The sequence below is a fragment of the Carcharodon carcharias genome, chromosome 13 (genome assembly GCF_017639515.1).
Source record: "Carcharodon carcharias isolate sCarCar2 chromosome 13, sCarCar2.pri, whole genome shotgun sequence".
In the NCBI taxonomy this organism is placed as follows: domain Eukaryota; kingdom Metazoa; phylum Chordata; class Chondrichthyes; order Lamniformes; family Lamnidae; genus Carcharodon; species Carcharodon carcharias.
Window position 1 is genome coordinate 86,075,803 of NC_054479.1, and position 14,325 is coordinate 86,090,127.

At 42.3% G+C, this 14,325-nt stretch overlaps 1 protein-coding gene across 3 annotated transcripts in view; it reads left to right on the forward strand.

Moving 5' to 3' along the window:
• The window catches only part of eea1 (early endosome antigen 1), a 137,472-nt gene that overhangs the window by 54,459 nt on the left and 68,688 nt on the right, over positions 1-14,325 (forward strand). For 2 of the 3 annotated variants that reach the window (XM_041202848.1, XM_041202849.1), the window contains 4 exons: positions 54-209; positions 6,958-7,074; positions 10,154-10,492; positions 13,806-13,955. In XM_041202848.1, coding sequence (XP_041058782.1) covers positions 54-209; positions 6,958-7,074; positions 10,154-10,492; positions 13,806-13,955 — 762 coding nt within the window. The remainder of the gene's footprint in view (positions 1-53; positions 210-6,957; positions 7,075-10,153; positions 10,493-13,805; positions 13,956-14,325) is intronic. The other variant, XM_041202850.1, reaches the window with a different exon arrangement.

Genomic DNA, 14,325 nt, shown 5'->3' on the forward strand with positions numbered 1-14,325 from the left:
CTTTCTTAGCACTATTGGTCAGAAACCTAATTGAGGTTGTGTTTGCGTCTTAGTTTCAGCGGCCTGGACTGGAGGACGTGGCGGTACTGAAGAAGGAATTGGTGCAGGTTCAGACACTGATGGATCAGATGAGTCTTGAGCAGGAGAGACGATCAGATAAACTGACAGATGAAAATGCGCAGCTGAAGGTGCAACGTAACACGGCGGAGGTAAGATCGCGTCCATGCCTGTCTGACAGCAACCCCTGATTCAACTGGTGATGTTAAATGCTGAATAATCAACTGTAGTTAAAGCTGTAGCTTTAAACTCGGAGATCTGTAACTTGCTTAGTTATTTGCCCATGAAAATATTGGTACCTGAACAGTCTCATAAGATCTTACAGCTCCGGAGGTGGCCATTCAACCCATCATGCCTATGCTGGCTCTTTGAAAGAGGTATCCAATTAATCTTATCCCTTGTTCTTTTCATTGCCCATGGTCCTACATTTTATTTCCTTTTCAAGTATATATCCAGTTGTCCTTCGAAGATCCTGTTGGATGTGCTTGTGCTACCCTTTCTGACAGTGCATGCCAAATCTTCATAACTGGTTGTGTAATTGAATGAATTTCATGAAACTCAACATCTCATATGAGCATTATTTTGCTTCTCCATTACCTCATATTAGATGTTTAATCAGCACACTGTGTATGTGTTTTGTGTGTGTGTGGGTGTGTGTATGTACACATGGGGCAATTTAAATCTAACTTACCAGTTGGAGGCTCCATCCCATGGGATGGGCTGGAACGCTGTTGACTTCCACAGGATTGTAAATCAGTGTTGCACCTGATCTCACCAGTTTCTGGGCAGGTGGGTTAGGTTATAATTGTGTCACATATATTGAGTGAATCTGTTGAATCAGTGTCAGTATGATGGCGTGCTGTCATTCATCCTCCTGTCTAACATGTTCCCTTATTTACTTCCGTCCAGTTCTCATTATTCAAATGAATTAAATAACAGGCTCCAGTGTTGATGCTTTCATTGTGTAATTTTGTTGTTTGTCAAGTTGTTGAATTTTTCTCCATCTACCATGCTGTCATTCTTCATTTTCTGTTTTTCTTCTGATTGCTGCCCCATGGAGAAACTTAAACTTGAGGTAAACCTTCACACTATCCCTCTCAAAACCAAATCCATTCCTGACTGTCAAACCCTATGCAGCAAATCGATTTGAAGTTTTTAGTTTCATCACTTCTGAAAGACCCTACCTGGCTCATAGTGGCTTTAATAATGGCACTTCTTTAAAATTTGATAGAAAACCTAACGTCTCTGTAAAAAATTTGTTGGGAGTAGCAGTTATGTGTAAGTTGCATAGACTTGCAAGAGGCACAGTGTATGTGATCTCTCATGAAATACCTCATGTCGCTAAGTGTTTGCTCTGATTCTCAAGTTTGGGGTGGCTCTACATCTCTTCTAGAGAGCAGTGATGAGTCATGGATGTGAAGATTGTGGCTGGAACATATGAAGAAGCTGTAATGAAATATTGTACTCTCACACTCTGCAAGACACCCTGCTCTAAAGCTGTGTACAAAGCTGAGTTCTGTACATTTGTTCTTGTTAGAATCAGTAACACACACCTCCTTCAGTTTAACACAAAGGCAAAATACTGCAGATTCTGTCAATCTGAAATAAGGACAAAAAAAGCTAGAAAATCTCAGCAGATCAGGCAGCATCTGTCAACATTTTAGGCTGATGACCTTTCATTGCAACTGAAGAAAGATAAAAATGGAAGAGTTTTTAACTCCGAGGAAGGGGGAGGGGCCAGGAAAATGAAGGAGAAGGTCTGTGATAGGGTGGAGGGCAGGAGGGATTAAATATCAAGAGATTACATGATGCAGCAGGCAGAGAGAGTGGTAAAGGATATAGGAAAGAAGGAAAAGTCGTGACCAAATGAGGTGTGATTGGCTACTTATAAACCATCCGATTGGAACATGAAGGGATAAAGAGGGAAACAAAATGAAGACTGACCCAGTAAAACAACAAAAAAAACCAGAATAAGATGGCGGCAGAGGTTATGATCTAAAGGCGTTGAACTCGATGTTACGTCCAGAGGCCTGTAGAATGCTGAGTTGAAAGGTGAGCTGCAGTTCCTTGACCTTGTGTTGAGCTTCATTGGAACACTATAGCAGGCCATGGACAGAAAAGTCAGAGTGTGTAGCAGGCCGTGGACAGAAAGGTCAGAGTGTGTAGCAGGCCGTGGACAGAAAAGTCAGAGTGTGTAGCAGGCCGTGGACAGAAAGGTCAGAGTGTGTAGCAGGCCGTGGACAGAAAGGTCAGTGGCAGCAAGGTGGAGAGTTAAAATGACAAGCAACCGAAAGCTCAGGGTCATGCTTATGGACTGAATGGGGCTGTTCGGCAAAGCAGTTACCCAACTGCATTTGGTCTCCCCAGTGTAGAGGAAACCACATCATGAGCAGTGAATATGGTAGACTAAATTGAAAGAAGTACAAGTAAATCACTGGTTTACTTGGAAAAGAGTGTTTGAGGCCTTGGACTGCAACAATGTTAGATTATAACCTCTGTCTCTGTTCTATTCTAAGTTTTTTTTTCTCTTTTACTTTGTTTTACTGTGGTCTTCATCTTGTTTCTCTCTTTCTCTCTTCGTGCTGCAATCAGATGGTTTTTTTTTTAATGTAACCAATCAGGCCTCATTTGGACATGACATTTGTTTCTTTACTTTATCCATTACCAGAATCACAGAATTTTAACAGCACAGAAAGAGGCCATTTGGCCCATCGTGTCTGCACCAGCTCTCCAAATGAGCATTAGGACTTAGTGCCATTGCCCTGCCTTTTCGCCGTACTCTTGCACATTGTTTCTGTTCAAATAATCACCTAATGCCCTCTTGAATATCGCAATTGAACCTGCCTCCACCACACTGCCAGGCAGTGCATTCCAGACCCAAACCACTTGTGTGAATAAGATTTTTCTCAAGTCACATTTGTTTCTTTTGCAAATCACTTTAAATCTGTGCTCTCTCCTTCTTGATCCTTTTACGAGTGGGAAAAGCTTCTCCCCATCTATTCTACCCATCAGCTCATGACTTTGAACGTCTCTACCAAATCTCCTCTTAGCCGCCTTCTCTCCAAGGAGAACAGTCCCAACTGCTCCAATCTATGTAATTGAAGTTTCTCATCCCTGGAACCATTCTTGTAAACATCTTCTACACTCTCCTGTGTGTCACATCCTTCCTACAATGTGGTACCCAGAACTATACACACTACTCCAGCTGAGGTCTAACGAGTGTCTTATATAAATTCAGCATAATCTCCCTGCTCTTGTACTCTATGCCCCTTTTAATAAAGTCCAGGATACTATATGCTGCTTTAACTGCTCTCTCCACCTGATCTGCCACCTTCAATGATCTATGTACATATACACCTAGGTGTTTCTGCTCCTGCACCTTCTTCAAAATTTCGCCCCTTTTATATTGTCTGTCCATGTTCTTCCTACCAAAATGCATCTCCTCACACTTCTCCGCATTGAACTTCATCTGCCACCTATCTGTCTACTCCACCATTTTGTCCGTGTCCTCCCGAAGTTCCACATTGTCCTCTTCACAGTTTACAACACTCCCAAGCGTCGTACCATCTGCAAACCTTGAAATTGTCCCCTGCACACCAAGACCTAGACCATTAATATATACCAGGAAAAGCAAGGGTCCCAATACCAACCCCTGGGGAACTTCACCACAAACCTCCTTCTAGCCTGAAAAATATTCATTAACCATTACTCTCCTTCCTATTTTTCAGCTAATTTTGTATCCACGTCCTTTTTATTGCATGAGCAATAACTTTTCTCACAAGTGTGTTGCGTGGCACTGTATCAAATGTCTTTTGAAAGTCTACGTACACCACATCAACAGCATTACTCTCATTGACCTTTTCCGTTACCTCTTCAAAAAACTCCAGCAAGTTAGTAAAGCACAATTTCCCCTTTAAAAATCCATGCTGGCTCTTCCTTATCAACTGATATTTTTCCATGTGACTACTAATTCTATCCTGAATAATTGTTCCTAGAATCTTGCCCACCACCTAAGTTAAACCAACCAGTCTGTAATTGCTGGGCTTATGCTTACAATCTTTTTTAAAAAGGACATAATGTTTGCAATTCTCCAGTCCTCTGGCACCTCCCCAAAGTCTAGGGAAGACTGAAAGATTATGGCCGGTGCCCCTGCAATTTCTACTCTCACTTCCTTCAGTATCCTTGGATGCATCTTGTCCGGTCCCGGTGCCTTGTCAACTTTAGGTACTGACAATCTATTCAACACTTCCTCCTTATCAGTTTTGAGCCCTTCTAATAACAGAGTTTCCTCGTTTGTCATGATGGCCTGGATAGCATCTAGCTCCTTGGTAAGGACAGATGCAAAGTATTCATTTAATACCTCAGCCATGACCCCTTCGTCCATGTGTAAATTCCCTTTTAGGTCCCTAATTGTCCCTCCTCCTCCTTTTACCATTCTTACACTATTTATATGCCTATAGAAGACTTTGGGATTCCCCTTTATGTTGGCTGCCAGTCTTTTCTCATAATCCCTCTTCGCTTCTCTAATATGCTTTTTCACCTCCCCTCTGAACCTTCTGCATTCCTCTTGGTTCTCAGTTGTACTTTCTACCTGACACCTGTCATAAGCACACTTTTTCTTCTTTATCTTAATATCCATCTCCCTTTTCATCCAGGGAGCTCTGGATTTGTTTGTCTTACCTTTCCCTTTCGATGGAATATACCTTGACTTTGCCCGAACCAATTCTTTTTTGAAGGTAGCCCATTGTTCAGTTACAGTTTTTCCTGACAATCTTTCGTTCAAGTCTATCTGGCCCAGCTCCATTCTTGCCCCATCAAAGTTGGCTGTCATCCAGTTAATTATTCTTACTCTGGATTGCCTGTTGTCCTTTTTCTATCATCATCCTTAAAGGTACAATACAATGGTCACTGTCTCCTAAGTATTCCCCCACTGACATTTGATCTATTTGGCCCACCTCATTTCCAAGAACCAGGTCCAACCGTGCATCTTTTCTTGTTGTACTGGACACATACTGCTGCAGAAAATTCTCCTGAACACAATCTAGGAACTTTTGCCCCTCTCCGCCCTTTACACTACCACTGTCCCAGTCTACATTTGGGTAATTAAAGTCCCATATTATAACTACTCTATAGTATTGCACCTCTCTGTAACTTCCCTGCAGATTTGCTCTTCTATTCCTTCTCACTAGTTGGTGGCCTGTAGGCCTCACCGAGCAATGTAATTATGCCCTTTTTGTTCCTTATCTGCAGCCAAATTGATTCTGTCCTTGAACCCTTTGGGACATCCTCTTTCTCCAGCACTGCAACGCCCTCCTTAACCAATACTGCCACCACTCCTCCTTTCCTTCCTTTCCTATCTCTTCTGAACACCTTGCACCCAGGAATATTTAACACTCAGTCCTGTCCTTCCTTAAGCCAGATCTCTGTTATCATCACAACATCATATTTCCACATGGCAATCTGCGCCTGTAACTCCCCAATCTTTTTTACTATACTCCATGCATTTAAATACATACATAGCAACCCTGATTTAGATTTCTCCCTCACCCCGACTCCACCTATTAACTTACTATTCTCTATTCTAATTATTTGATTCTTCCAGTATTTTGTGCACCCTGGTATTCCTCTCTAATATTCTCCCCTGGTTCCCACACCCTGTCAAGTTAGTTTAAACCGCTGAGTTAGTTTAAAGCCCACCCAACAGCAGTAACAAAATGCCCCACAAGGAACTCAGTCCCAGTTCTGTTCAGGTACAACCTGCCCGGGTTGTACAGGTGCCATCTTCAACAGAGCCAGTCCCAGTGTCCCAGGAATCTTAAGCCCTACCACTCTCTCTGGCTGTTGCATCATAAATCTCTTGTTACTTAACCTCTCACCCTCCACCCTATTACAGACCTGCCCCATTGTTTTTCCTGCCCCTTTACCCACTTTCTCTGGCTTAAAAACTTACATTGTTATCAACCAGGAACATTAACTCTGTTTCTCTCCACAGGTGCAGTCTGACCTACTGTGTCCCCCAGCGTTTTGTGTTCTTCCTTCAGTTTAATTTGGTTTAGTTTTTAAAGCACTGAAACTGCAGTGGGCCAAATCTTAAGTAATGGCCCTTTGGAAGAGCTTAAGTTAAACAATATTTAGAGTTTGGGTTTAAGAGTGGAATTTCTTGTTGTTTGTGTTCAAATGTGTTGTTTAGTGAAGTCTGCGCTTGATGTCTGACACTGATTGGTGGGAAGGGATGTAAATTGAGTGTAGCACAGTCACCACAATTATATAAAGATATCAGTGGACCATGCTCCTTCGTTTATGGAAAGCACCAACTATTGCTACAAGCCAATTTAAAAATGGTCTTTGGACGTTTTGCAAAAAATTGTGTCTTTTGGTTAAATCTTTGTTTTCATTTCTGGCCTTAGCAAAATCTCACAGAAACAAGATTGGACCATTCAATCCTAATAATCTACCATCATGGAACAAGGGAGTGTAAACTTAAAAAAAGAAACACTTCTATTCAAAGGATAGTGGAAATCAGGAACTCATTTCCTCAAAAAGCTGTTGAGGCTGGAGGTCAATTAAAAATGTCAGATTTGAGATTGAAAGAGTTTGTTGGATAAAGATTATGCAAGCAAGGCAAGTAGTTTATGGAGTTAAGGTATAGATCAACCATGGTCTAATTGAATGGCTGAAGAGGCTCAAGGGGCTGAATGGCTCCTCTTGTTCCCATTTTCAACACTCATGTGTCAGAATAGTTTTGTGTATCAGATGACCAGCTTGAAAAGTTTTAAAAAGGAATTGCGATTATCTGGGTGTCATCCATGTTCCATCTTTTTGAACACATTGTCCTTTTTTTTGTGACTGAGCTTCCTTGTGCGTTTTGGCCTCTAAATCTTGCTTGTTTTTTGCTCCAAGGCGTCTATGTCTGAGCTGAGGGCGGAGCTTGCTAAAATTCAACAGGAGAAAGCTGCGCAATGTGAGGAGGTGCGGAAGGTCCAGCAGGAATGTGAGGAAATAAAGCAGCAAAACCAGGTGTGTGAAATGTCCATCAAGGAAGCTGAGGCTCGTTACTGAGTAACCTGTGACATATTGTCAGTGGGAGGGTGATTCACTCTTTAGATTTGATTTCACCAAATTAAAAACAAGCATTTACTCATCAAACAGCATATCCTTATTTTTGAGCAGATAAGGGTAGAATCCCTTTCATCCTCCACATAGGACATGAATGATGGAGGAAGGATGGAATTGTGTTCTGAGTACCACACTTTTAAAAAAAATTCATTCATGATGTATGGGCATCGCTGGCTAAACCAACATTTATTGTTCATTGCTAATTGCCCCAGAAGTTAGTGGTGGGCTGCCTTCTTGAACTGCTGCAGGCCATGTGGTATAGGTGCACCCATTCTGTTGTTAGGAAGGGTGTTCCAGGATTTTGACCCAGCAACAGTGAAGGAACGGTGATATAGTTCCAAGTCAAGATGGTTTGTTTCTTGGAGACAAACTAGCAGGTGGTGGTGTTCCCATGCATCTGCTGACCTTGTCCTTCTACATGGTAGAGGTTGTAGATTTGGAAGGGACTGTTGAAGGAGCCTTGGTGAGTTGCTGCAGCACATCCTGTATGTGGTACACACTGCTGCCACTGTGTATCGGTGGTGGAGGAGTGAATATTGAAGGTGGTAGATGGGGTGCCATTCAAGCAGGCTGTTTTCAGAGTAATGGCAATGTTAATTGTATACAGGTTGTGGGCATTAATTGTGGATTCACTTGTGCTCCTATAAATAAGAAGAGATTATAAAAAGAGGTATAAATAGGAAGAGACAAACTCTGGTGGCCAGGTTAGGAGGTGTATGCTTGTAATGTGTATCTCTGTAAATAAATGCTTAAAAAAGTGTGTAAAGATTAGCTCCAGCTCTATCCTACACTGTTGGGCTTCATGAATTAGAACAGTCAAGGCATTGGAGAGGATATGGAGAGGAGAGTGTGAGAGGAGGACCCTGGGCCATGCAGTCAGCAGCACCAAGAGGAGAGTGCAACAGGAGGACCCCGTACCAGGCAGTCAGCATCACCTAGAGGATAGCGGAGTTGGAGTGGAGAGGCTGTATAAAGAGTGGGAGCAGAGCGGTTGTATAAAGAGTGGGAGTTTACCTGTGAAGGAGCGGAGCGGCTGTATGAAAAGTGGAGTTTACCTGTGAAGGAGCCGGTTCTCACCCAGACACCCAGTGGCAAAGGAATTCGAAAGGAATGATGTCAGGACAAGGGAGAGAGCTGATTGGTAAGTAGTGGATAAGTTGTTTTATTCCACTTTAAAGTGACATCACAGAAGGTCAGAGTCTCACCATTTTTTTTAAGAAACACGAAATAGTTTTCTACTTGGCTTAAATTTAAGGAAATAGTCTTTTAATTAAAAACAAACAAAAGGAGCTCAGTCCCATGTGTTGTATGGCCTGCAGCATGTGGGAATTCTTAGACACTCCTTGCAGTCTGAATGACCAGATGTGCAGGAAGTGCCTCTGGTTTGACCAACTTGAGCAACAGGTTTCAGAGCTCGAGCATCAGCTGGAGACTCAGGCGTGCATCTGCGAGGCTGAAGGTTATGTGGATAGCATGTTTTTAGATGTGGTCACTCTGCAGCTTAAGGAAGTGCAGTCAGAGAGAGAATGGGTGACCACCAGTCAGAAGAAGGGATGTAGGCAGGTAGTCAGGAAAGCTCCAGAGTGAAACTCACTCGGGAACCGTTTTTCTATGTTGGAACACGGTGAGGGTGAAGGTTCCTCTGGAGACTCTATATGGAGGAGATTTACTAGAATGCCACCAGGGCTGAGGGACTTCAGTTATATGGAGAGATTGCAGAAGTTGAAATTGTTCTCTTTTTTTCAGCAGAGGAGATTAGGAGTAGAAATGTGGATAATGTTGAAAATTATGCAGGGTTTTGACAGAGTAGATAGGGAGATATTGCTTCCAGTGGTCAGAGGGTTGGTAACCAGAGGATGCAGATTTAAGATAATTACCAAATAGAACCAGGGGAGGACGAGATTTTTTTAAGCAGCGAGTTGTTATGGAATGCACTGTCTGAAAGGATGGAAGAAGCAATAGTGACCATGATGAGGGATATGGATGCGTTTGTGGAAAGGAGGGATTTGCAGGGCTATAGAAAAACAGCAGGAGAGTGGATATAATTCGATAGACTTTCAAAGAACTGGCACAGGTACGATGGGTTGAATGGCCTCCTCTTTTGTATGATTGCAAGTTTGACTTGTCCAATTTCGACCAAATCAGGGTTTTTTTGGGGGGTATCTAAAGTCGTCTCTGGTATTTCAGCAATTGTGAGATATCGAGGTTCTTGCTTTATAATTAGTAAAAACTTGATCAGGTGATATTTTTAAACAGTACTTCCAAGTGATTAAAATCTAAGTTTCAGTGGTCAGCATAAGTTGCTCTGTATTCATTCTCTGGATGATTCTCTTTGCAATTTTTGCTCATCCCTAGTTCGCCCTTGAGAAGGTGGTGGTGAGCCAATGTGACCTATAGCTGTTTGTTACAACTGAGCAGGCACTTCAGGGGACAAGTTGAGTCACCCAAGTTGGTGTGGGGCTGGAGTCACAAAACCAGTCGAGGGCACCTGATTTACTTCCCTAAAGGTCATTAGTGAAACCAATGGTTTTTTAATGACCGCCTGGCAGCTTTGTTGTCACTTTTACTCACACTAGCTTTTTGCTTCTAAATTATTATAAACTGAATTGAAACTCTCAAAGTGTTCTTTTCTTCAGTCACGAACGTGTGCATTGCTGACAAGAGTTACATTTATTCCTTAAGAAATGTGGTAATAAGCTGCCATCTTAAAAACGATCAAATGGCTTGCTAGGACATTTTGGTTTTAAGTTGACCACGTTGTTATGGGCTTGGAGTCGCACATAGGTCAGATTGCACATGGACGTCAGATTTCCTTCCCTACAGGATCGGTTTTTATGATCATTGAGTGGTCTCATATTCACCATTGCAGATACAAGCACATTTTTAATTCCAAATTTATTTAATTAAATTTAAATTCCCCTGCTGCCATGATGGGATTTGAACCCATGTCTCCTGAAAATGTGTAATTGCATTATTTCAGAAACTGTCAGAAAATCTATCCAAGAAAGGGGTTGAGTTCCAGCAACTGCATGATCGTCTAAATGAAGCATCTTTAAGTAAGAAGAGTTTGGAGACCAGCCTGCAGGAGAAGGAGCTGGATTCCAAGCAGCTGCAGGCGAAGCTGTTGGCTGCTGAGACACTGATGCAAAGAGCGCACACGGAGTTGGGTCAGAGCGGGGAGACGAGCCAGAAACTGAGGGGAGAACTATCGGAGGTGGAAACCAAGTACCAGCAGCTGCGGGCCGAGTTCAAACAAATGCAGCAACAGAGAGAAGAGAAGGAGCAGCAGAAGATCCAGCTGCAGAATGAGATGAATCAGGTGAGGTGCTACAGTTTGATGGCAGTGACTGGAAAATTTCCAGTGCTGCACCTAAAGTTTTCCGCACTTCAATTCGGGAAATTGAATTAGGGATATCAAAAACATGAGCCAATCATTCAGCCCTCGACCCCGTTGCACCATTCAAATAGATCATGGTCGACCTGCACCGTTGCTCCATACCTTACCTAATCTATCAATCTCAGTCTTGGAAGCTCCAGTTGTTCCCCGGCATCTATGGTTTGTTGAGGGGCGTGTTCTAGATTTCTTCCACCCTTTGTGAAAGACACCAGCATGGACCAAGTGCTGTAAATACCATGTAATAAATACTTATATAAAAAACCCTTTCTGATCTTGCTTCTGAATGGCCTATCTCTAATTTTAAGACTTTTTTTTGTTTCCCCGCCAGACAAGAATGTTTGTTGTACTGCAATGATTTAGAATTATTTCTGCCTGGGAATGGGGGGAAGGATGGGGGAGCATCTGCATATTAAATATTGTCCCAGGAACCCCCTGCTCTAATGTCTGCAAGGCAGTGTCAGCTATCAGTGCTTTCTTGATATCTAACAGTAGAAATGCTACAATTGGAAGCAGTGAGTTTAAGACCCTGCTGGACTCTAGTTTCGAGGGAGCCCTTCAGCCCCAGTGACTCTTTAGAGATGAGTGGCCATGTTGGCATCTTTAAACTTTGGGTTAATGAAGTTCTGTGGTTCCAAATCGTACTAAACAGAGCACAATGAGGCCATTTGGCCCATTGTGCCTGTTGGTTCTTTGAAAAAGCTATCCAATTAGTCCCACTCCCCTGTCTTCCCCATCCGCCTGCGTTTTTATCTTTTCAAGCACATGTCCAATTCCGTTTCCAAAGTTACTACTGAATCTGTTTGCACTGTCCTCTCAGGCAATGTGTTTCAGTGCTTAGTGACTGTACTATACAAATTGCTAACATTCATTACTGCGAGGCAGGATAAGTGAGCACTTATGAAAGTATAAGCTGCTTAAGGAGAGTTAGTGTGGTTTTGCCAGACATAAGTCCCCTGTGCCTCAATAGTGGAGATCTTTTGACGGTTAGTTGTACAGTATATGGAGGATCAATGGATGTCGAGCACACAGATCTTTTGAAACGTTTTAGCTAAGGTTCAAGCAGGGAGTTGATCATTCATTTCGGACATAGAACTGGATGGAACCTTGTGACTGGAGGATGAAATTAATTGGAAATGAGTTAGAGATTGAGATAAAAGGGCCATTTTTGCATTGGCGGGCAGTTACGAAGTGTCTGAGAAGAAAGCTAGGATTCCCGCATATAAAGAGTCTGATTTTTACAATGTAAGGCAATGTAGAGTGAGTTGTGAATTTCATAAAATTGCACAGAATGTATAGCACAATGACAGGGCATTCAGTTCAGCCCAACTCCTCCAAGCCAGTGTATATGCTCCACACGCGTCTCTTCTTTTACTTCATCTTACCCTTTCAGCATATCCTTCTATTTTCTTTCTCCCGCATCTGTTTATCAAGTTTCTCCTTGAATGCATCAGTGCTATTGACCCTAACTAACCCCATTGGATCCACATTTTACTACCCTCTGGATAAAGCAACCTTTTCTGAATTCCCTGCTGGATTTATTAGTGACTATCTTGTGTTTGTAACCCCTAGCTATTGGAATTCGCACAATTTCCATATCAAAACTTTTCATAGTTTTGAAGATCGCTATATCATGTAATCCTGAAGCTTCAATTTTCTAGAACAAAGAGCTCGGCCTATTCAATCATTCCTGATAGTTGTAACCTCTCAGTTCTGCAACTTTCTGTCCTTCAGAAGGTAAAAGATGAGAGAAAAGATGGTTAAATTGGAGTGTTTGGAGTAGGTGGGAAGATTTAACAGCGTACATGCAATTAAAAGGTCACAGCATGAAGCAGAGCGAGTAGGACATGTTCCTACTACAAAAAGCTAAACTGAGAACGCTAGATCAGTATGTGAAGATATATACCTACAGATAGAGCAGTGAAGACAAAATACAAAGTGGCCTTCCTTATCTGTAATTAGATGTGATGGATTAAACACTGCGGGAATGATGGGTGGAGTGGTTGTTTAAAGAAATGGTGAGAGGTGGTACATTTTGAACATGAGTGTGACAGTTGAACAAACAGTCAAAACATTGGGTCAAACTCAGGCTATGTATGTGGGCTCTTGCAATGTGCAAATTGCCTGCTACGTTTCTTGCAGTACAACACTTCAGAAGTAGTTAATTGGCTGTAATGAATTTTGAACACACTCAGCACAACCTCAGTTTCTGCAATCTTTTGTGGTAATTTCAAAACCTTTGCGCTAGATGCAGGGCATCCCCCCACCAACACCACCACCACTCCCCACTCCCTGGGTGACTTGATCATCCATTGGGAGTTTCTGTTATTCTGCTCATTCACAGGTCTTTCAGGAGGCTCTAAACATTAAACTGGAACTTTGGGACACAAGGACACTATTGTTAAAAGGTTTTAATTTAAATTTCCTAAATATCTAACTAGAAAATAGATATTTTTAAATGTATTCTTTCATTGGATGTGGGCGTTGCTGGCAAGGCCAGCATTTGTTGCCCATCCCTAATTGCCCTTGAACTGAGTGGCTTGCTAGGCCATTTCAGAGGGTAGTTAGGAGTCGACCGCATTGCTGTGTGTCTGGAGTCACATGCTGGCCAGACCAGGTAAGGATGGCAGATTTCCTTCCCGAAAGGACATTAGTGAACCAGATGGGTTTTTACAACAATCGATGATAGTTGTCATGATCACCGTTACAGATTTATTAATTGAATTTAAATTTGAACCCATGTTTGCAGAGAATTAACCTGGGCCTCGGGATTACTAGTCCAGTGACATTACCACTATGCCACCATCTACTTCAAGTTTCTCTATATATTTTTTAAAAAGTCATTTTAAGTAATTCAAAATTCGGGTTACTCAAGGGCAGTGGATTGACACTAATTTAAAATGCTTATTTTTTTTGTGATGAACTCCTTTTTGGCTGTCTTATCAAACTGCACCAAGTTACCATTCTTAAATATATCGAGGAATATTTTAAAAATTGCTTTTAAAAGCTCTGCCCAATTGTGCGGGTATGTGGAAGAATTTGCAAATGACTTTCCAAAACTGATGCAAATTTTCATCGATTGCACCAAAAGTAAAAACTCCAGCCTATATTTGTAATAATGTGAATGATTTGTGCTGAATGTCTAGTTGTGTAAGGTCTGCAGTTCTCGATGTGGTTGGATGGCTGCGAGCCTGCTCACAGTGATCCGAGATGTTCATTGTACTCGTCTTGTTGATAGCTCCACGCGAAGCTTCTGGAGACTGAGAGGCAGCTTGGTGAGGTACAGGGCCGGCTGAAGGAACAGAGGCAGCTGTCGGGTGAGAAGCTGAAGGACAAGGAACAGCAAGTAGCTGACCTGCAGCTCAAACTCTCCCGCACTGAGGAACAGGTAAGGGGCACATATGGAATGTGTGGTACAGTTGACACCTGTTCTCCTTTAACTCTGCACCAATCGAACAGTTTCTTTCACTCATCAGACCTGAGCACACCACGGCTCATTCATTCCCGTTTATAAGGATTCTTGACCCTGGTATGATGAGCAGTTTATACCATTCAATTTATTATCTGTCTGAGACTGTGGGTAGGGAGGGAGTGAAGTCATTGGTGAGAGTATAGGCTTGTAGTGGGAATAAGTCATAATGTCAAAGTTTAATCCCTGGCTCAGTATCTAACACTACATCATCTCCATCATTAATGGCACCTATTTCCACCTCTTGTTATGTTAGCTCCTGGTCCAATAAAGTCTCAAGTTTAATCAT